Source organism: Trichoplax adhaerens, genomic scaffold (assembly GCF_000150275.1).
Source record: "Trichoplax adhaerens TRIADscaffold_6 genomic scaffold, whole genome shotgun sequence".
Lineage (NCBI taxonomy): Eukaryota > Metazoa > Placozoa > Uniplacotomia > Trichoplacea > Trichoplacidae > Trichoplax > Trichoplax adhaerens.
The window spans coordinates 211,509-236,163 of NW_002060948.1; the positions used below are offsets into that span (position 1 = coordinate 211,509).

At 32.9% G+C, this 24,655-nt stretch overlaps 5 protein-coding genes across 5 annotated transcripts; 2 read left to right on the forward strand and 3 right to left on the reverse strand.

Moving 5' to 3' along the window:
- Positions 1–602: 602 nt before the first annotated feature.
- Positions 603–1,511, reverse strand: TRIADDRAFT_26253 (uncharacterized protein; the record flags this gene model as incomplete). Its single annotated transcript, XM_002113500.1, has 3 exons — positions 603–696; positions 1,039–1,159; positions 1,424–1,511. Coding segments are annotated over 3 exons (303 nt in total), but the record flags the coding sequence as incomplete, so codon positions are not given.
- Positions 1,512–2,855: 1,344 nt separating this feature from the next.
- On the forward strand, positions 2,856–6,762 carry TRIADDRAFT_57053 (uncharacterized protein; the record flags this gene model as incomplete). The annotated part of the gene is made up of 8 exons (XM_002113135.1): positions 2,856–2,858; positions 3,708–3,820; positions 4,375–4,402; positions 4,812–4,921; positions 5,193–5,257; positions 5,505–5,549; positions 6,476–6,579; positions 6,652–6,762. The coding sequence occupies 8 exons, from the start codon at positions 2,856–2,858 to the stop codon at positions 6,760–6,762; spliced, it is 579 nt and encodes a 192-aa protein (XP_002113171.1).
- Positions 6,763–7,590: 828 nt separating this feature from the next.
- Positions 7,591–9,074, reverse strand: TRIADDRAFT_57054 (uncharacterized protein; the record flags this gene model as incomplete). The annotated part of the gene is made up of 4 exons (XM_002113501.1): positions 7,591–7,782; positions 8,018–8,224; positions 8,450–8,665; positions 8,793–9,074. The coding sequence occupies 4 exons, from the start codon at positions 9,072–9,074 to the stop codon at positions 7,591–7,593; spliced, it is 897 nt and encodes a 298-aa protein (XP_002113537.1).
- Positions 9,075–10,375: 1,301 nt separating this feature from the next.
- Positions 10,376–15,357, forward strand: TRIADDRAFT_57055 (uncharacterized protein; the record flags this gene model as incomplete). Its single annotated transcript, XM_002113136.1, has 19 exons — positions 10,376–11,104; positions 11,203–11,309; positions 11,383–11,479; positions 11,591–11,657; positions 11,749–11,925; positions 12,060–12,116; positions 12,301–12,437; positions 12,614–12,724; positions 12,788–12,864; positions 12,981–13,014; positions 13,118–13,186; positions 13,338–13,426; positions 13,491–13,603; positions 13,692–13,749; positions 13,848–13,929; positions 14,067–14,218; positions 14,559–14,646; positions 14,876–14,953; positions 15,265–15,357. The coding sequence occupies 19 exons, from the start codon at positions 10,376–10,378 to the stop codon at positions 15,355–15,357; spliced, it is 2,415 nt and encodes an 804-aa protein (XP_002113172.1).
- A 5,940-nt stretch (positions 15,358–21,297) lies between these two features.
- On the reverse strand, positions 21,298–24,043 carry TRIADDRAFT_57056 (uncharacterized protein; the record flags this gene model as incomplete). Its single annotated transcript, XM_002113502.1, has 6 exons — positions 21,298–21,461; positions 21,574–21,622; positions 21,749–21,822; positions 22,819–22,838; positions 23,091–23,165; positions 24,024–24,043. The coding sequence occupies 6 exons, from the start codon at positions 24,041–24,043 to the stop codon at positions 21,298–21,300; spliced, it is 402 nt and encodes a 133-aa protein (XP_002113538.1).
- Between the last annotated feature and the right edge of the window lie 612 nt (positions 24,044–24,655).

Here is a 24,655-nt window from a genome sequence, read left to right on the forward strand (position 1 = left end):
ACGAGTATTTCAAATCAGAGCTAATAAGATATGATTAGGCCAAAAATTTTCGTTTATTCTTAAACGAACTACTAATAATTATTATAATGATTAAAAATATACAGAAGCCGTAAGATTTTGGAAATCAACGTCACCTAAATTTACCATTATTTCATATTTTAAAACAATGATTTACAGTAAGCTATGAGTAGTTGGTATTGAGTAGGGTTGTATATAAAGTACAACGGTAATAATATGTTGACAATCAATATGCATGAAAATATGTTAACAGTTACTTATCGGCTATCCAGTTACATAACTGTTTATAATAATCGAAATAAGAACAATAGCTGGAACAGAATAATACATAGAGCATGCATGGAAACATCCGTTCGACAGGAATGATTACTAACTTTGGTAAATGTTAGTTAATATATCATAACAATTGAATACACCAGACAAACGAGCACTTTCAATAATTAAAATCAATTACGAAATATCGAGGGAGCTACTAGATTTGGCGGAAGTATTCTACTAGACAATTTCGTGATTACTACTATTTACCATACACTTGTCCTTAGTGGATCGAATTAGTAGTGTAAACTTTCATTTGCAGTTCCAATTTATCGTCCTGCTTGACTTCTTAACATGTCATATATCTTCTCCTTAATCGAATCCTTATTCAACGGTGAGTAAGCGTAAGCATTCTTCTGCAGCCTGTCATATTTCAACATTTAATAAAAAAAAAGCGATAGGCAAAAAAGCAATTGAAGCGTCATTTCAATCATATTTTATCTCTGAGGCAAATCATGTTGGTAAATTAAGTGCCTTATACATGGTTATTAAGTGAAACACTGCGTCAATATTATCGAACTACGCAAACATCTTAATCGCTACGCTGTTCTATATTGATTCGCTAGTTATTACTATTGCATGAAATCTATTTTGAACCAATTGGAGACTGAGGTCATTTTACCAATGGAGTAAGTGTAAGCTACAGATACAACCTTAGAATTAATCAATCGAGTTTTTATTACTACAAGCAGATTATAATGGTACACTAAACAGGTGAGGTCAGGGAAGTCATCAATGAAGTCAAACAAATTGCTGATATCGTAAGTTATGGACGGCTTAGAAGGATTCAATTTCTTTAAATGTTCTTCAAACATCTTACAAATAGCTGTGAAGAAAAAGCGATAATAAGTATCGGACTAGTTAGAATGAATACACAGTGATGACAAAATCTTTAATTACATCATTTACTGTACAGAGCAAGATTTTATTATACGCGTATAATATTACAAATAGTCAAATTCTATCAAGAAAATACTCGTATACATTATACAAATAGTAAAATACACTCAAGCGAAAAGTGGTCAGTAAATAAAGGATACTAAGATTACATAATTAAAAATGACATTTCTTGTAATTATTAAACTCTTACCTTCCAAACATTCCTTCAAAGAATTGTAATCCGAGTACGTACGACTTTCGTTTTTCGGAGATGGTTGTATCAATAAGATTGTATGCGACTACCAACCCATCATGGTAGGTGTAGTTATGATCATAACGGAATAGATAAGAAGATAACGAGTTAAAAGACATTTTATTGTATAAATCTAGCAGTCACTATCATTGTTAGTACGGGTGTTCAGTGTAGTTGTGATTGTGTCCTGTAGCAGATATATTACACAATATCCTTGCAAGACTCAAGCCACTGGTGTTTAACTTGAGTATCTAGCACTTAATCTATTGTAGGCTAGAGCGTGTATCAAGCCCAATAAATAAATTAATTAATCAACAAAAATGCAGATATTCATAGCTAGACACACATACGCCCAATTGTTGTTCTATTGCAACCTTGAAATAAAGCATTCATCAAGTCTTTATTTCGACAGCAGTCTATTATCGTAGTAGATTTTCTATCTTGTTCTTGTATCAGACAGAAATGCATATTATTAAAGCATTGCACAGATGCACTTGCATAGTGTATTGATCTTGAGTTAAGAGAAAAGTGTAACTTCATTACTGCAGAAACACTAGAACTGCAGTCATCCATCGCTTTAGCTTCACTTGGATATTCTCAACTCTACAGTATCCTACTTAAACGCATTCTAAGATACGATGAAAGCTACAGTTTCCTTCTCATCAATTCATTCAGTCATCATTCTCATCATTGGAGTTACCTTGCAACTCAATACGTGAGTACAAGTTGCCTGCCACAAGGTGCAGCTTGCGCTCATGGAATGCACTGTAAATATCACCTTTTTTTTAATGAAAGGGAGTCATTTCCTTGATAGACTTTCAATGGTACTGATTCTGTTGTTTACTACACGCAACAGAACTTGTTCTACAGATTCAGTTCTGTAATCCACAGAAAAGAATTGCGATTTATGGTCAATTAATTCATGGAAAATAACTGTTTCAGAACATGCAGACTTGGCAGGCGACATCGTTGATCTATTACGTTGACATTGATACTGTAGACTGTACAGTACTGTAGAATCGAGTGCTTTATCCATACAGAACACTACAGTGGAGTAGAGTGCATGGTACTGTATTGGAATGTACAGTACAACTAACAACGATTGTAGCCTACGAGAGATGAAAACTTACCATATTGAAAACTTGTTGATAGCTCTTGCCTTGTTTCTATTCCTCGCTTCTAAACTATATTAGGCGATAATCACGATTCAGTACAGTCAGAAAATGTTGTTGTATAAAAATGATTGTACAAATAGCGCAATAGAAGCCAACTTGAATGAAGGCTTTGCAAGCTCGCTTAATCGACGCACTTACCGAAAATATTCTCACGGTTCACTGTTGACAATTAGAATAGAATTAGAATTAATTAATCATACTCGTGAATAGTCGTGATGGTATGATACTAACAATAGTAATTTTACGGATTAGGAGGGTACAGACAGATGTGCAGACGCAAAACTGGAGAGTCGGTACACTTGACTTGCGTCACTCAGTGATGTGCTGTCATGCTCATGCTCAGATCAAGCTACATCGCATCTTATGGTCTTCTAGTATATTAAACTTACTGTAAACTTTCCCTTCTCTCTCGCATTGCGAAGCCTTGATTTCTATCATACCTGCAGTAGGCAGAAATGGAATGCTGTACAATATTCGACTCAAGTTTCAAGCGATTTCATTCAGATTTTTCTTGTGCGCTTTACTGAAACGCAGCAACTGTTATGTACAGTTTTAGAGTGTTCACTGACAGTGAACCCTGTTTAGTCAAATCCAGAACATTGGTATACAGTATCGTATCTAGTAGTCCATGGTACAGTAAGGTACAGTAACACTGTAACAATAGTGTTAGGATCAAAGCTAGCCAATCGCCAATCGGGGCTCGGACTGTGGTTCGGACCGACTTCTAATACTGTACAATAACATGTTCGGACTCGACTGACAGTACTGTACACTGTATTGTACAGTGTACAGTCTCCGCAGCCACGAAATGCAAGTACTGTAAACACTCCTGACCAATCATACAACAGCTTGGTCGTAAGCGGTAACTCCATTGGTTCAAATCGTATTGCAAATGCAATCCAGCATTGTTCCACACCGCCATCCCCAATTTTTTTTTGGGGGGGCCAATACAGTATTACGTCAATATATCCAAAATGCAAACTCGGAATTTGCAGTAAACTGTAGTAGATGCTTTTTGCTGTAGGATCATCACGTTATCAACTATATACTGTACTATACATTAATAGGCTGGCCTAACGTTAAAAGTCAAGGCAAGAAGTGAGAAAGATATTTCGGTACGGTTAGGACGCTCCATAATTGCTTCAGGAAATACAAAAGTGGAATTTAAATTGCATTCGAGGTATGTGCCACTATCTCTCACTCAAGTAGTACCACAACTGTTGCTTCTAGCTCGAAACCTAGTACTGTATGTATGGTTGTTATCCTTCTTGTTGTTCGTTAAAGCGTAATTCTGAAATGAGTTAACAGTACATACTTGCATAAATAGAGTAGACAAGACTACTGGACCCGGGACTTTTAAGAGAATTTCTCTTAAAAATCCTTAATATGGTGGACATGATTTTTATTGATTGTGCTGTATACTGTAATAGTATGTTACTAGAATACTGTATATGCTTACAATACAGTATGTTAAACTTCGGCAAAACATCTCACTAGATAGAATGTACTCAAATGCTATATTTGCAGTTGCAATTCATTGTTTTGGAATACTGTAAACAGTAATGATTTTAACCTCAGAAGACATCATAAGAAAAAAAACAACGTATTTACAGTATATTTAATGGTGTATCATACGAGTATAAACATACTATGCTGTCTTTACTTTGATTCACAGTTACATTCCATACAACTACTGTGCATCTTTTACAATATTCATTGGCGATATTCTTAAAGGGGAACACTATCGGAGCAAATGGTCAAGGTATAGTAACATGCTATAGCAGTAAATAAACACTGCCAATCTATTACATGCTCTCAAATTGCATCAACGTTCAGTATGACGAAAATGATCTAATAAAATTAAAATAATATTGTCAAAGTTATTTTTAACCACTTTTATTATTATTATAAGAAATTGGATCCCATTACCCACTATCACAAAGAGTGTAAATACGCATATTTTAATTATTGATATCAAGTAATACTCATTCCCATTCCATACTAATCAACGCTACTTTATGCTAGCGTATTTCTGTGTAAAATTTTATATTCTGTCTACGATAGTCTTCTATGCACTACGCGACTCTAGTATTCGAATTTAATGTCAAAAATTGGTGCAATGGTAAACCTACGTTGGATAAAGTACATGTCAATTCTACTTGCAATTCTAGGATTATCGTGAATTAAACTTGATTTCTACTTCAAGAAATCAAGTATATGATTCTTCGTCCGACGATGAATCAAATGACGATCAGCAAGCTCGATCTTTATCAATATCTTGGTATGCAAATAGTTACTATAATTACTATAATACGTTATACTACTCAGAATGTAATTGATCTATAATTGTAAAACTACCCTATTTATAGAAATGCTCTAGTCTAGTACTGTAGCTAACTACAAGAAATTTCATGATTATATCAACTTTACATCGAATAAAATTACTCCACTACAGAATATGAAATGAAGCTATGTATTCATAGCTGCCTATGTTTATAGCTGTAATTCAATATACGCGTAATTGCTGCCTTATTATACACGTAATTCTATAGGATTAAACCGGAGTATTTACAAATCGATAACGAGAGAGCACTTATAGGAATTAGTGAGCTTCCCGGTAAGTTAGGCGATTGCTTAGAACTGCCTTAGCTATGAGTTGGAAAATGAACATTCTTCTATTTATTATCTGTATCGCAATCAAATGAACGATTTTAATCTAATGGCGATCTAAATGCAATATCAACTGTTTCGTACTTACGTATGCGAATATAATATTAGGTCTTATCAAATCTACGTAGTTAAAACAATCAAATAAAACTAGTCTTCGCTTATATTTTCTATTACGGACTCTCTTCTTCTACTAGGGTGTAGATATAGCATTGTTCGCCGAAGCATTGAAGATGATATTGGTTTGTAATGTGAAATTAATCTAGTAAACCTACATTTGGCAACTACTTGTAATATCTTCGTACGCTGAAATTGTACAGTCAATTTTTGGATCTCGGGATAAATATAAATATTTTTATGATAGTAAATACTCTTCTGACAATAAATTAATTATACCATCGTTTAAAGTATGTATAGCAGCTCTGTATGCTGTAATATCTTCGTGCGCTGAAATTTTGTAAAGTCAATTTTAAATCTCACGATAGATATAAATATTTTTGTGATAGTAAATTCTCTTCTTTATTTAATGATCTACTGTGCAGATACCATAAAACGATGGAAGATTGAAGACGTTTTCGTCTTTTGTACAAGAAATGAACTATCGGCGTAAGTTATTAATACGAAATTAGACTAATAAGGGCTACCAAAATTTACGGTAACACAATCACTTTAGTTTCTAGTACCTAGAAACTTATACGCTTTAGATGCAATAAAGTCAGTCGTGACATATAATCTTCATTTAACTGATATCACGGTATTCTTTCGATGCAGCTGTAGGATATCGGATTTATGTCAACAATACGTTCATGAAGGCATAAATTCTCATCATTATCCAATGGAAGTGGCACAAAGAATGAGTATCAGAGAGTTGAGGAATATCATTGATGACATTCGCAGATGCATCGAAAGAGGAAGAAATATTTTATTACAGTATGTTACTATACTCTTTATTGAAGCCTGCTTTTGTTGAGCCATTTCAAATAACGAAATTCTTGTTCTTTGTCATCGATACGGGTAAATGCTAAAGCTGTGTAAACGGATATTGTCGATCCTGCGTAGGTTAGCATTTGCATTCTTAACTGTTTATTCAAGCTCCTTAATAATACTAACGATTAATCTTTACTTTTAAATTATTCTGGCATTTACTATTAAACATTAACACGACCAGTTGCCTGTGCTTTATTACTGGAAATGAACCCACTTCTAAGTGCTGAAGAAGCAATACAAGTAGTTAGAGATATACGTGGCAATGCGGCTATACAAACCGTTGCTGTAAGTTGAGGATTATTTGGCGCAAAACTAATCGTTGCATTAACACTATCTTAATTTTGAACTATATAATAGCAATATAACTTCTTGATGGAATACAAAACGGAAGCCACAAGTGGGCCGGGCCCTACTGGCTCTATGATAGATCCTAGACCAAGCGACACCTGGCAGTCAGTTATTAGATAGTGCTATTGTTTTACGAGTATATACACTTAAATTCTTGAAAATTCATATGACTAGATTTCAATCTTGAACTGGTATAGTGATTAGTAGTTAAAATTAAAATTTTTATCGTTTGTAGTTGCTACGGAATTTTTGATATGTCTGATCTAGTTTACAGAAAATTGCATTACTCTTATTTATGATATGTAATTGCTACTAGAACTAACGATAGTAGCCGCACCTATTTGTACTTTTATTATCCTATATAAATATTGAATTCTACAGTTCCCGACACAATTTGATCACAGCTCGAGACCTACTATTTTGAAATAGCGTATTATAATTTACTCCGCTGATATTGCAATACCAAAGTTTATTTCCGAAAATAAAAATGTACTCCATCAATACCTTCGTAGTGAGAATAACTTATTACTTATTGCTAATGAACCGTAAACAGATCAGATAAACCAACTGTAGTGACTTCGATAATGGAATTTCAAGTAGTCACTGCTTTATGACTTGGTGCAGCTTATAATATAAAATAGCGCTTTTCGTGTATTTACGACACATTTTTATATCTAATTTCATGATTACTACTTATTGAAAACAGCCCCTTTAATGCTTGCATTATTGCTAGTACAGAATACTATACGCCTATCTCAGCAGTCCGCATCTTGCATATAAGTTTTGGTAAAACATTAGAAAAGTTTTTTAACATGATGAGCTTATTTGCTTACAGCAATTGCAGTAGAATTACTTTAATCATCAACGCTGCGTTAATTAGCAGCATTGTATAATTAATTTGAGAGAAAAAGACTTGTGGCAATAAAGCAACTGAATATATCAAACAGATTAGTTCTCTTTTCGTTTCCATATAGTGCAATGAGCGACTGACCATTGATTCTTATGTGCAGTTTCTCGAATAAAAAATTGCATATTCTCATCATCGATAAGATCAAAATGTGTACCAAGTATCGATTTCAACGTATCGAAACCTGTAACTGGTTTGCCATCTTTGTCCAAATAACCACCAATCCATTTATCCTACAACGCAGATAGATAAATTCGTACGATCATCAATTGATATTACTGAACCGTAGTACAGAATATCAATAGTAATTAGTATTATATTATTATTATTAGTGATCCCTGTGTAACTGACACTAGCTATGCCAGGGATGTGATAGTAAGTAAATTCGTACGCCTACTGTATGTACATGTACAGTACCTTGATCAACTAAATCAAGATCACAGAAATTTCTTAAAAATAGCTACAAACCTTAGGTGTAAACTGTTCCAACCACGTATACGGCGACGTAATTACTAAAATACCTCCTGCAGCTACCAATGACGGAAGACGGTATAGAAATGCACGTGTATCTGGTAATCGGCAAATCAAATTTGCTGCCAGGACGCAGCCAAATTGTCCAAGATTTGTTGGTAAATTGCATGCATCACCGCATTGAAAGTGTACGCGAGATCGATCCTATATTATTATTAAATATGCAATACCACCAATGCTTATTAATATCACACTATATGTGGTATCATAATTAAAAGGTATATGGTTAATCAAGACCTATTACAGTATGATGAAAACACTTTCACATCACTGTAACAAAATAAGCACATGGTGCTACTCTTACAGCAATGCAAGTATAGATTACTGTAGATAATATTGCAGCTGATAAACATGTATACGCGTTCTTACAATATCAGCTGGAATTTCTGCAGTGCAAGGTTTAGTAAGGTCTCCTTCATTGATAATAGAATAGTCCATTCGACCCTTTTTTTTTAATTCATTGCAAGCATTAATAAAAGATTGCGAATAATCAATGCCAACAACTTCATCAAAACATCGTGCTAAGTCGAAAGAAGACGCTCCCACTGCACAGCCAATATCTAAAGCACGGCGAGGTGTGGTATTCTAACGGATGTACCGTAAATCAAAACATGTACAAATCAGCAGCTAGATAAACAAAAGAAGATTACAAGCTCTAAAAAGTCACTGTATAATAGTGTATATATATAAATATATCTATATGTTTGATTACTTGATAGTGCTTGATGCACTGGTCAGCACAGCGCTGGGGGAATTCTAATGCTTGTGCAGGAAAGAACTTATACTGCAGTAGATCAAGTTCCTTGCCAAAATGCATGGCCAAGTATTCATCTAGTAGCTTTCGGGTTTCATAGTAATCAGTTTCCTTGCTCTTACTAGCACTACTACTACAGAATACTAATCGACTTAGCAAGTATCCTATAGTTAAACCAGTTCCTGCAGCAAGAGCATATTTAGAAAAGCTGCTATCAAGATTTGCAATTAACTTGGACATTTTTTTTTCTCTATCCACCACGATCAGTATCCACGAGGTCTTCACTATGCTGGTGTAGCGCTAGTGCGCTACTCTATGTAGCAGTAGTAACAGGAATAACCATTGGTTGATTAGTAAATCATACCGCAAACGGGGTACAGTACTAAGAGTGTACTGTGCAATATACTGTACACTGTGCAGTAATGTACTGTACTGTAGCCACCTCCCCCCGTTCCAGTACTGTACAATACAATACGCCACAGTACGATGTACTGTAGTGGATAGTACTGTACACTGTACCGTACAGTACAGTAATTCGTGGTTAAGCGGTAGGCTAGAATAAGCAAACTTAAAGCGTACACTGGACAGTAATTCAATGGAAGTGGGTAAAAATCGACTCGATCTCAGGTCGATTATGCTTACTATTTTACCTATTATTCGACCGAAAGTACTGTTATACTGTTGTGGTCGATGAGTCCATTAGTATTAGATTGTACAGTACTGTAGATTTATTTTGCAGTCCATGAATGATAACTGTACAGTTTAACAGAGATCATACTAGAGACTTTCGAGTGGATAGAGAGGGAAGCAGAGCTGATAGTTAGTCACTTTATACGTTACCATAACAACGGAGACCAACAATAATAGCAGCACCATGATCTTCTGCGTTGGATAGTACATCTTTGATTAGAGAGAACAGTATATAAGGATTACTGAGAGTTGTGGGATGCTTTTTAGAAATCGGGTACTTCGACCTCGATTTATGAATAGTTTATGAATAAATCATAATAATTAATTTACCCTGTGTATGCTACAGTAGAAGATTTAGAAATGAGGCATTAACAACCTCTCAACCTAATTCAACTAGCACATTAATACGTACGGGTATATAACTGCAACTATCGTATATTCAACGTATTTCAAAGAGTAGTTACATAGTTACTGTATAGCGTGCGGTTTACTGATCTGCATTGTACAATAAATAGATACAGAAGGTTATAATTACTTAGAGTACGAATCCCTAATCATAACCGTATTGTAGCTCGTAAAGATTTCAGTAACACTAAAGCAACATCAAGAATAATTGTATTATTTCAAAATCAAACAAGACGAATTTCTCTTATGAATTATCGATAACAAGAAAACACCTCCTGTCTTACTAGTTATTATTATAAAAAATACACAGCTAAACAAGTAATTATTATGGTATTCTACGTACTGAATATTATTATTGCAACGTTTTACTGACTGAAATAATTCACTTATGCTGTGATTATCCAATTTCGTAAAAGAGACCAACAGCACCTTTCAGCAGTTAAAGTATGGATGATGAAAAGCAAATTGAAGAAGAAAATACAAACTTTTTTCAACTTCCAAGCTTACCAAATTACAGGAAAACGGGAGCTAGCTTGTCTTTCATACCTTCTTTAAAACAAAATCGAATTTTACATGATACGAAGGTGAAACCATTACTGAATTTTGACGATAAAGCAATCTTACCCAATGTGAATGGCCAAAAGCTAGAGATTGATATATTATCCGAATCAATAAGTTTAAATAGAATTTGTTTTAAGATTTGCCGTTGGTTTTCGATGTGGAATATATGCCAGCAAAAAATTTTCATTTCTAGTTTGGTCGAAAAATGTTCTGAAAATGTCTTAGTACAACTCGATTCAACCCTTGAACCAGTATATCATCACGATTTTAAAATTCAATTGACACATAGACGAAGCAAGAGCAGTCCTATACCAAATACGATTGCTAGTAGGAGTACTAGTGGTAAATCGGATATCAACAGCTACAGTGATGCTACAATGAACTCATCGGAGGCACAAAGTAGTGAAACACTAAGAAATTCCTTACGATCTTATGATTTTAGAAATAGTGATTACTGGACGAACGAAAAATATTCGTCGTCTCAACGGCCTGCACTGACAATTACGAAACGTCTTAAATCTACCAGCTTAAGAAATACCACACATCAAGATGTTGCAACAATAACGAAAAACTCTGAAAATGAATTTAAAGATCAACTAAAACACGTCCTGAAAGTAAAATTAGTCTATTTTACTATTTCATGGCTAACCTTACCTTATCCTTAAGTCTTTATTTATAGCTTAAATCTTTCATTTTTTCAATCATCAAATAGAGAATCGATCACTGGTCTGAGGGAAAAACCGAAGTACTTCTAATGACAATTGCTAAGGAAGCAACACCATCAGTATTACAATACCTAGCTAATTGCGTGAATCAACGGTGAATTGACCATGTTACTATTGCCTTAAATTTTTTTGTCCAATTCTTATGAGAAATATAATTTATCAAATAGTTTGGATCATCGCCTTAATATAAACTGCCTAACAGATAAAATACTATTAACTATTTTCTCCAATCTGGATCCCCAAAGCATTTGTCGTTGCGCTCAAGTATGTATCTACTATGCATAGTAATCAATATTCAAGTATCGATATAGTATTAAATTATTAATATTCTGTAGTAGCTGATTAGATCGATATTTCTGTTTTTGTTTAATATAGACTTGCCAGCGATGGAGGTATCTTACTAAAGATAATTCATTATGGTATTCTAAATGCGATGAATTAAGTGAGTACCTATCTTCATAATTAAGTTGTTTTACATCTGAATATTACTTAATAACATAAAATATGAATGCACCTCATCAATATATCATCAGCTGACGAAGTTGAGGCGCAAGACTTGATGGATGTTATAGAAGAATCTGCCAAAGAACATGATGTAAGCATCGATTGGAAACTGGCATATCAAGAATTACTCAATATCGTTAACAATAATTTAACAAGCGAATACTCCGCCAATATTTCCCGGGAAAGCTTATTTACCGAGCACTACGGTACTATAGCTTCTAGACTAATTATTAAATTTTGTTTTTTTCAGTCTTGATATTGATAAATATACGATACATATAATGCTATGAATTGTAAAGCAAATTCTTGATATTAATGCATCGGCATTTATTTTCATTAGGCATCAAATTTCTAGAGGATATTAACAATACTATTGAAAAGGAATATGCTAACTTACGTATGAAAACGAATTGTTAAATTTCTTAATTAGCCTGTGTATATTAAAAGTTAAGGTACTCGTAATCATACTATTTTTAATTAATAGTAAATAGGAAAACACCAGAGATACGTATTGGTAGAGCGTTCGGTAAATAAGACGGAGATATAATCAGTCTTTTAAATCATAATTATGTACTTTATAGGCATTTTCATGGCCAAATTTTTAACTGCTCTACTGATAGATATACACCATGAAGCTGAATGTCAAACTATAGCCGATACTAGAACAGAAGAAGATCCTTACTATGACGATGATTCAATAGATTCTTTTCACAATTTGGTAAAGATTTAGATTAAGAATTTATGTGCTGTGCTGCACTGATATGAAGCCTTTATCATAATTTTTGAAATAACGATACGCGTAATTTAAAACCATGGCGCGGTAATTTCTGATAAATCAATCATGCCACATCAATTTAGCTGAATAACATTATTTGATTCTTCTTGACGTACTAGAACCTTGGAACACTCGCAAAAGTTGTGCATTTCACTTCAAAACTAGCAAATGAAAGAAATGCAGTCCGTTCAGGAATTGTTAGGCCTTTAAAGCACGTTTTCCGGCTGCAAGTAAGTCTGATGTTATCTACAATAAAATTTATTATACGTTGAAATATTATTATCTTATTGTAGGGACATCTTGAAGCGGTCATGTGCCTACAATTCGATAAATGTAAAATTATTTCGGGATCCGCAGATCGTACTTTAAGGTATGATTGTTGTAAAGTGAAAAAAATCTTTGAAATTTATAGCTGCCACTAAAGCATCCATTTTCATAGAACTGAGGCAAATTAATTTTGTTGCAATTTATGTCAATACTTACTAGACTATGGGATATTCGAAGTGGTAGACCCGTCAAAGTAGTTCATCACCATAAGGCATGTTTGAAAAACAGGATAAAATTTAACGACAATACCTGCGATCAGTTTAATAACAACCATTGACCAATTTTTTACTTACCAGGGAGGAATTAGATGTCTTCAGTATGATGATAATATCATTGTTACTGGCTCATGGGATGCCACTGTTCGAGTATGAAACACTTAATTTTTTGATAAAATTAGAATCTACATTTATTTTCATATGTTACTACGCTTCCTTAGAGTACAATCTGAATTCCAGACTAACAAAATTGATACTATAAAGAACTACGTATGTAATAAATCTATACACTTTCAATTAGGTATGGGACATCATACAATATAAAACATTAAACATATTGTATAAGCATCGAGATTGTGTTTCCTGTCTGCAGTTTACTGAAGAGAAACTGTAAGAAAGAACTAGGCAACTTAATCTTAATATTATTGATACAATACAATGTTAAATCATTTAGGATTGATAACTATCATTTTGATCTATCTAGTGTTACTGGTAGCTATGATAGCACTTTATGTGTATGGAATATGAAGAATTGGGAATGTAAAGGTGTTTTTAAGGGCCATACCGGTCAGTTATTAACACTTTAGTAATTAATGATTAGAAATAAATTAACATTAAGATAAAAAAATTAAAGATGGTCCAACTTTCTATTCAGATTCAGTAAATTGTCTTCACTTCGATGGACGAATGGTATTGAGTGGCTCTACAGATAAGTAAGTTATTTTGTAAGATTACCGTAGAAACGTAATTCGGATATTATAATTTCTTTCATAAACTCATATGCCAATTGGATATCTTCTACTTGATATAGGACACTATTATACTGGAACTGTGAAACATTAGAGTGCCTCCATAGGTTTACAGGCCATACTGATGCAGTATTGTCTTTAGAGGTTAATATTATAGTATAAGGAATTCAGTTGTATACTATTTAAAGTTACAAGTAATGAGCATTATAGCTGAATAATGCTTATTGATAATATTGCAATATTGATAACTAAGATCGCTACTATATTGCGGTTTTTTGTAGGTTCGCAGTGGATTAGCTGCAAGCGGTTCTGCTGATGGTAAAATTATGTTTTGGAATTTAAAGCATAAATTTCATGAAGCAACGGTAGCTATTCATAAGATTCCAGTGAGATCAATCCGGTTTATGGGTTTAAGATTCTTCGCAGGATTAGAGTATGTGAATATTTGCTTCTACACCTATGATTTTATACTCGTATCATACTTTATCAAAATTTATTAATCGTAGAATTGAGGAACAACTACATAGTATAAGCAAGCGATGAATGCAAAATTCTCGCTGTTATCAGTTTAAAAGTTTCTTGGCACCATTAGCCCGAAAGATTTTAAATCAAAGCTACGATATGTACTAATATAGTTGTTGAGCCTCTATAGTACTTACTTCTATAGATGTCGTATTTCAGGTTGATCTATTACTTACCGCATTACTATGTTAGAATGTGCTACGTAATACAAAAATGTATCGTACTGATTCATTCTCTTATTAATTTTACAGTGATGGCAATATTAAAGAATTTGATCTAAGAACTGGCATTTACATTCGAACCCTTAGTGGTCATTTTGGTCCCGTTCAGTGCTTACAGGTAAGCTACTCAACATTTTACCTTAGTTACAGCGTGAGAAAAGTAAATTTAAGGTATAGCTATGTTTTAAGCTTAATATGTACAGTATATGTTGGTTAACACCAAGATATTTTACTATGATTTAAAATAATCTTTCAATATTAAGATTGCCCCATGAAGTATTTCGTTTTAAGCATTAAAATGAATAAATCTTAAAACCACATCGTACTTTAAATTACGTACAAACTAGATTCAAAAGAAAAGAATGATATCATCATCAGATGATGGCTCAATTCGGATCTGGGATATGAAAGAAGCTCCCCTACAAGTAAGTTAATTCATGACGTCTGCCGCCTATAGTATACCCACGGTAGCCATTATAGTTTAGCTTGCAGTACTAAGAATTTGCCATAAAAGAACTTTTGGATATCGGAGATAACTTTAAATTAATAAAATTTTATTAAAGTAATTTGTAGTCGATAGATTACAGATAAAACCTGTAACTTTGACCGTTAGTAAATATATCAATGTAGTATTCATTAGAATTTAAACATGCCATATTTATCCATCATTCTGCAGCCTCACATTAGGTGCAAGATATTTCTAGAGGTATTGATACGAAATAATGTATTTTCCTAGGTTGGTAATAAATCCTATCCACGTTTACTAAATAAAATAGTCCTACCTCCAAATGTAATTACTGAAGAATTGATGGAATTACAATTTAATTAGACTTTTTGAATATGCACCCTGCTTAGACCGAAATTCTTTAAATAATCGATAGCACTGAAATAAGTTAAAGTAATAAAGAGAGTAAATTTTATCGGCAGATGATTTACTATATTCCATGTGGAGTACAATTTATGGAAGCTTATTCATTAACCACGGTTTAAGAAAAATGCTACTTGAAGTAGATAAATTTTGCTACTATGTGATAGATCGCTAATCATAATATAATTTATATCCACTAAAGTTTACTATATCATTATATTAGTTCTTGAAACGAATTTCAGCTAATGTTATAGCAACAAACTAACTAAATCTTTATTTCAACTGCTTTTGTACCGTGATAAAGCTACGAGATGCAAAATGTCCATGAAAATTTTTTTAACTTATTGATATTGTAAAAATTATTGCATTAACAGAAGATGATGATTGAACGACAACATTATGCTCATTGATTTTTGTAACATATTACCTTTGTTCACCGCAATGGCAGTTGTAAAAATATATCTAGTACGATCTTATGTGTTATTCTGCTTTCCCTTTGCTACAAGGAAGTGAAATCAGAATCTCAATCAATTTTGTCTTTTACGATATATGTTACCAATATTTTTCTGCTATTTCTACATTATAACTCATTTATTTACGAAAATGTATGATCGACTATCTGAAGAAGCTTGATCACTTAATTTCCATTAAGTCGATGTCTGTAATTACAAAATGTTATATTTTTATTTGCCATATATTTTCCTTATCGGGTTAATGTTATTATTGCATGACGAATGAACGTGTAATGAAATAGCAAGTTACATTTATACTTGATATATTATATCAATACACAGGTAACCCAACTGAGATTGACCTTTTAGTTGAAGTAGAGAGATTAATCTTGAATTCTATCCCAATAAAGTGATTACTACATCAATGAATTATTAATCTAAAGGAGGCGAAGTTATTATTTTTCAAAATTGAATAAATTATAATACCTACAAATAAGTGATTTCCTTTGTTATCCGTTTTCACGCATCAAATCGGAGATTATAATTATGACCGAATCTTAGCTTTAATAATAGTAATTGTATTTACTTGCTGGAAAATTCTCTTTGATATTAGATAAATTGACTAGTTGCCAATGTTGTTATTAATCCTAAGCTATGTGCTGTTCAAGGGCGCAATTTGAATAGCATCAATGTTATTTGTAACTATAGTAAAAGATATCCATAGTACTCAATAGGTGTTCAACCAAATTGAATATACGTATTAATATTTAACACCGATGATATTCATCTATTGTCATTAAATTTATTAGAATTTGCACGATAGTGTTATCTTTCAGTGATGCGTTATCAATCATATCAAAATACATCAAAGGAACTACCAGAAAAAATTAAAATAAATGAAAGATTAATATTAATCATTTTTAATCCGCTATTGACATTATAGCCCTTTCCTATTTTCTGCTTATTCAGTATATCGGATCTTGTTTTCTTGCAGATGAGACATTGATGGCATTCAAATGATTTCTTTGACTAAATCAGCTCAATTATGTCATAATACAGAATTATAGCTATTTCTAGCCATGTCAGTATATATGATAGTGTAGTTACTAGATTTTCTTTTAAAAGATTTAGTCTCTACTACGATCGAGTTTACTGGATAGAGTTTCAGTCTAAATAAATAAAAGTCAATTATCATTACATTTCTACTTGTAGAGTAAGAATTATCTGGAGAAATCTGTGTGCTGAGGTTACTATTTAGCTCATAAATCGTAGAATCTTGTATTCAAAACTAATACACTCTTACGGATTTTAGATGAAAGTTCCATTATTACGCGTTTAAAATAAGAATACAAATATGAACACGGATATTTATTCATTTATAAAAGAGTATATTTATAGTCATGAGCAATTGTAATAGATTTAAGAAGATATTCAAGTTACAACGAGGGTATCAGGCATAAAATACCAACTCATTACAGTGTCTCAAACAATAACTTGGTTAATTCCATTCACTTAAACTGTACTGTATCACAAATTTTAGTATATGTGAAGCTCAAGGATCAGCCCTTGCATCAGACTCTGAAACACGATGCATTTTCATAACTGAAATTTATCCGTAGTGGATACTGCGAGAGTAATAAAATTGATATTAATATCTTATAAATTTGCTTTCACCCAACTGACTCTACTGTTGATATTTTAATCTAACAGCTAATTAGATCCCAGTTTATGGCAGAAGTGCACCAGTCCAATAGACAATATCTATTAGCTCTACAGCAGTAGCAGATCCTAAAATTATAATACAACGTCTTCCTAAAAATGGCATCGGAAACTTTTATTTAAAGAATGGTATTAATATACTTACAAACCGATATTTGTGTATTTGGCTGCATCTTAGTGCTTAGTGCGTTGTTTTACTTAATTCAGAAAGAATCTTTCATTTATGAATTGTGATAAACCTTTTCAGTTACAGTCCCAACTTTAATTAATCAATCTCTTATATGTCTGCTACTGAATCTACCTAACAATATTTTCGTGCCATTAGTATACTGAGACTACGCTCTCATTTAAAACAAAGCAGTAGTGCATAAGAAATTTAGCGATCGAAATCTTATAGATTTACCTCCATATTCCCTGGTGGACATTAAAAGCTATTTGGCGTATTTATATGTTTTACTACTACAGCTATTATGGTAGTGCTAAATATTAAAGCTACGATGGAATTATGTTTCGATACTGTTGTACTGTAGTACATGCAATACAGTATAGTAGATAGATTGGATAATGTAAAATGACGATGTTATATTAGCGGTATGCGCACTAATCTTTCTCCAAGACTGAACCAAAGATGACAGGATATATCCTATACAGCGCACAGTAAAAGGTACCTCGACATTTATAACCCCAGTCGTTTATACAGAGTAATAATAACTAAGTTTACCTAATGTAGATAGTAAAACACTAGGTCTAACCATTTCTTTATTTTAGCTTTATTTCATTCCTCTACTTTTATCTAGTTCTCATATAAATCTCTTTACATGCTTCAAATGTCCCCTTCTCCTTCCTATATTCTTGTTGAATCTACTGTTGCTAATAGCTTCTCTTCGTAGGTCTATTTGGTTAAGATGGTATTGTCCTCCAATAAGTAAGTCATACTATTCCTATAACTTAATTGCATTCTTAAATGGTAAAATAGTTAATAAAAAAGTGTGCATCCCATGATATACATAACTTAATATCTGTATCGCACCAGGACCAATTCTAATAAAGTTGCGTAGTCCGATCCTTATATTATAACTGATAATAGGAGCTAACTTTCATGAGCGGAAGGTGCCGAAATTATTAGTTGGGTAGGACTTCACTGTAACATTAATATTATATTGTTTTGCCATTATTTAATTCGCTATTACGTTCACGTATCGTATCATCATAGTCGAATAACTCGCATGTATGACAGTAAATGTATAAAATAATGATAACGTCTTTCTGCTTGATTTAAGCGACAATGTGCGAAATTTTAGTCTTCATAATGCGCGTGAATAATTCATCCTAGATCATGTGCCTGAGATTTATGCTTAGAATGCTTGCAGCTTAAAATGTGACTATGCAATGCAGTCTTAAACTAGATAATACTTATACTCATATAGGTTCGATTTTAAGATTGTACACAAGTGTCTATTTTCACAGTGGAGACATCGAGGTCGATCATTTTATTAAAAGAGCTAAATCATATATTATACGGTATAGTGGAGTTAAACAAGAAGTTAAAGTTCCCGTCATCTTATTTTGAGACACTTTGTTACAGGCTTACAACTGCATTGAGCTAAGTTTTAAAGACAGTACCGTTACGAGGCAGAGCACTGCATAGTTGAATATTGACAGAGTATTACCAAAATGCTATCCAAGAATAACATAAAATCATGGCAAGAACAGTCATGAAATGAATTGAAATGGTTTCTGATGCATATGAAAAAATAAGTATGGAAATTCAGGATAAGTGAAGACCTTGTAAATTAATAGACAAAATTTAATCGCTGTAATAAGAATAATTCAATTATCTAAGGAGTAAATGTCATTTTTTGCCAATAAAGATGGTGTGGATTTTAATTTAGTAGTTGTGTAATAAAATTTCAAACATTGAACTTATGGTAGTACCGTATTATCACGTGAATACTTACATAACTGGTAGAAGGGAGGAGACTCATATTTACAACGTATCTTCTACTTGAAACGTTCCATATTAAAATTTTAAGTGTATTTAATGAAAATGCTGTATGCTTAAAATATCTAGAGGTCAAACAAGCCTCAAAAGCTTACTTTTCTGCTAAACCGGCAGGATTTACTACACGAAGACTTTTTATCATCGCGTAGTAATTATTAGATTTTATTGAGAATTCTGTTGAACATAAATTGAAATCTCCTACAGATTTGGAGCAAATTACTAGAAAATATCATGACATCGATTTGGTGTTATTACAAGAATCGTAAAAGAAATAAAAATAACAATGTATAGAAATTCTACCATATTTTTATTTTATCCTACAAAGAATTTCCTAGGCTTTTCTGATCTGTTTTGAATATACACGCAGGTCAAAAAGCCCATAACTGATGTCTCATCATTCCAGTTTTGCTAATGGCGTTGCATGTACATGTATAAAATAAACACTTTCCGTATTATAACTTTCTGATTGCATCCACGTGTGTTGCTGCTGTCAATTAAACCCATTTCCAATAAAAATCCGCCAACTTGCAATGCAGGTGGGAGGCGTAATAATATACTACTGCGATCTATTCCCCGAAGTCAAGGTGAACCTTGGAACGTGCTAAAATTATTTAATCGCCCCTATCTTGACTTTCGTTGCCTTTCAAGCTATTTCATCCTGAAGTTCAATACTTCTAGTAAAGTGCAAGTAAACACAAGTAAAGGAACCGTTATTACTCGCGAAGAAATTAAAGGTATGAAGAGCTAGTTAATTTATAATATGCTACCAAATACTTTGTAACGTTAGTGACAGATCTGAGATTTTCATTTTTTCCGCTACTCTGTGGCTTATCCTTGGCATTTTATATTTTAAGAACAGTTTGCGTAGTATTTTAAATACCGCTAATGTAACTTGCATATTAAATTACAAATATTGATCAGGGCGCGCCTATACAATGCTAAATTTGAGTGTTAAAAAAGACGATTAGTGATAGCTTAGCATAATTTGATTTGTTGGCCAATTTTTCTCTAGATTTTGCAGTGAAATTTTCATATGGGTTATGTCGGAATTAGAACCATTTTTGTTGTTGAGGACTTAAATTATATTATCAAAGTTTTTCTAAGTGATGCGCTTGTCATAATAATCAAGCGGATTAACACATGATATCAGGATGGGATCCTACGTGACCTTCGCCTAGAATAGACTACTCGTAAATATCGATGATTGCACAGCTTACATTTATATTATGAACCTGCTTGCGATAATTTGATATCCTACAAGAAATTAGCATATACTCACTAATTTTAACCCTGGGTTTGACTATTTATCTGTCAATGGCTTAAGCTATCTCTAAATTACAAACACTGTATGCCATAACTTGACCTTTGTGATCAATGACTAGTAAAAACGTATATTGTACTGTGACGCATAAATATGAATAAAGAGATTTAACTAGTATCTCAATTATTAAGTATCAACTATGAATTAAAATAACATGACAGTTACTGCAAAGTTGCTCTCATTTACTACTTCCTAGTAAGCTGTCTTATACACATTTTCGTTAACCAGCCGAATTAGTAGTTAGGACTAGTACATGGTACGATACTGTCGTATAATTGCAAGTTATATATCAAATGAGCTAGTCTTAGCTTAATTTAGTATAAATCTAAATACTACATTACCAAATAATATCCTGGTATAAATGGACCTCAGATTTTATCTGTTAAGTAGATTTGAAATATTATGAATTACTCGTATAATTTGGTAACAACACGTAATAACTTGGGTTTGCCATTATTTGTGCATGCAATGCACCCACGACCCCTGATGTTTTTGGCGTAAATATTGGGGCATGATCTTTTGGGTGGTAACTGGTGTAGTTTTCTCAAAACATAATTGTCCGGTACGTGAGCTAAGCAGAGAGATAGATTCCATTTAGTAGGAACATTAGCGCAAAATTTAAATTTTATAACGCCATATCCAGAATTATAAACGAGACTTTTCCGTCACGCATTTAGATGTACCTTTATAAGTAAGCCTATAAATAGGTACGATTCGCTTTAATAGCCTTATCTGTAGTTAAATGAAAGACGGGAATAAAAATCGTTCAAATTATTTGTTTAGATGGAATTTATCGTAAATGTAAATTATACCTTACGCGATTGAGTCACTAACATGCAGTGGGATTTAATATCTTACTATCACGATAGTGATTCCAGCTGTCAATACACGTATGTTTGAATTTGAACTTTTCATTTTAATGTTGTTATATGCTGCATTATAAAATAGAGCATTTTTCATATAGCAAACTAATTTAGCTTAGTGTTTGACTCAGAGTGTAATAAAAAATCCTGTAGTTTACTATTTAATGCCACAAAATGGAGACTGCATTCTTTCTGTCACTATTATTGACCACATATTGTGGATATATCAGAATAACAAGGGTATGCAGTCTCCTTACGTAAACGCTGAAACAGAAAGCCCAGACAGAAGTTCTCTATACATATTAGCATACTGTAGTACTGAGCACGTAGAACTATGTATAGTGCATTAAATCTTTGTAAATGCAATAGCATTAATATCATGCATATTGTAGTCAGTCTATAGCCATCACATTAATGGAAGATATGGGATTGCTGTATTAGTAAATGTTAGGTTTATTGGCTGTTGCAAGACAGAAACACTTTTTACGATTCAATTCTGTTTTGAGGCATGTTGAGCAGCAAAATTTTAGCAAGCGGGAAATGATAGATTGTTTAACAATTTAATTTGTTTTATTATCATACCAAAAGTTAAAAAATTTATCGAGGTCAGGAAGTTCTCAGATCTCAAAAATTGAGTTCAAAAAATTTCTTGTAAAAATTATGAAAATTTGTTACGTAAGCAAATTGGGTAGGAGTTCTATACTTTACGTCATAGTGCAGCATGATGTTAATTATTCCTTTTTATTTATACAGTCATCGTTACATGAATGCGATGGCTCCCGGTGCTACAATCTATCTAACCTCTCATTAAATGTGCAGTAATGGCACTGTATGGAAGCATACTCAATGCACTTATGTACAGTATATATCTAAAAGCGTATGTACTGTCTATATCTATACCATGTCGACGTATATTGGTAAATATATAGATGCACGTAGTTATTTTTGGTCCTACATCATTCTACATCATTCGTGCCCTACATAGTTTATATAAATAAATATTCGTATGTGTATATAGATGCGGAGGTGTACGAAACTCAGAAAATCAAATTTAAACCCACTTACCGGTAGCTAAATCAGATCGTCTAATCAACGAAATGTACCGCATGTTCATGATGATTTTATGTGAGGGGTGGAGATAAAAAAGAGCGTGACGAAAAAAATTTGCATATACAATTATGTGGGCAGGTTATTAGCATCATGCCGTTGGTAGAAATAACTTGTGCACAATAGTGTCGCTTGTATACAGTAGTTCATGTGTTGCACCAGTTTACTAATCCGCGCAACATGCATATACAATATATTGCATAGGAATCGATCTTTTGCGTAATTTATACCTTACCATATATCCTAGTATGCAGGAATGTGGAAAAACGCCGAGCTTACAAATATCTATACGTATATCTTTCATTCTACAATAATTTGAGTATTGTATTATATTATTATCCACTCAATAGCGCCAGTTAACTTTCGGCAAGATCTAAAACTCATCAAGTAACTACTGCTTAAATTTGAAAAATTTTTGAGCATTAAGATGAAATATTATATAATGTAATGTCTCGTGCAAACTTACATAGAATCAATTGGTCATAATGTCAATGATCTGACGTCAGACACGGCACAGCTAGGACTCTAACCTATAGTCCATAATTAAGATGCACTTATTGTGTTCTACAGTCTGGAATTGATATGATTCATATAGTCGCGATCAAATAAATTCCGTGATAGATTTTCATCTATGCAAGCACATAATCTAAGTCAATATTTTTTCTTGAGTAACAAAAATGGAAGCGTAATAAATAATATCTTATAAGATGATGTCAAAAAATTATATAATCTGAAAATATTAACATAAAATTATTACGATAAAGTAATTGAGAGTTTATTGTTACAGTTATTTCCTGTAATTAACTAATGTTCACGATTGCCTGATTATTAATATCGCAATCTATTATTATTATGATAATGACAAGCGAGTTAATCATGCATGTGATGATCATCTTGAATACAGATCTAATCAAGGGGTGATTACAAAAAAAGCTATGATCTATTTTGTATTCATGCCTTGATGTATATAACATATCCATCATATAGTTACAACTAGAGCATGATGGATGCTCTTATAGAAATTATCATGTAGTTGTGAACAAATTACGGTACTGACCTAGAGAACAGTGCTCATCTTTGTCATGATGGTACAGCTTGATTTAACTATTGCAGTTTAAGATTAACCTGTAAAATTGAAAAATGTCATTTGAAAATAATTTTACCTTGTAGAATAGATACACATATGAAATAAAAGATGATCAAAGTTAATGAGCTACCGTTTGCAATCGATGTCAACTTCGCGTTAATCGATAGTTCTATCATATCAGAAAGAATTGAGTCATGAATAGCATTGCATCAAGTATAACTTTAAATAACGCTATCATTATCAATATCATGGTGGGTGTAATCGTTGTATACCATGGTAGAAAGAAACAAGTTTGACCGTAGTCATCACTCTTGGAGGATAATGCTATTTATATTCGAGTAGGATATTATTGAGGTTACGGATTGACCGTGCATAGTCAATGTTGTGTTAATGAAGGTCCGCTTTGATCACTGTTATAATGTTAAGAGGGTTTATTTTGACAGTGCATTTTTGCTTGCTTATTAACATGAAAATAATAGAAGGAAGATTAAAATAAACTCGACTAGCAACAAAGGCAAAACCCTTTTTAAGTGCATAAAAAGTGTTCATGCTGTGATTAAATTGAAATCATCATACCATCAAGAGGCAAGTTCATACGATACATGCCTATCTTAACGTTCAACTCTATGCCATACTAGCATAAAGTAGAACATTAGTCCACTTTTCAACTTGCTGCTAACAACAAAAATGGCCACCAATTGATTTGGA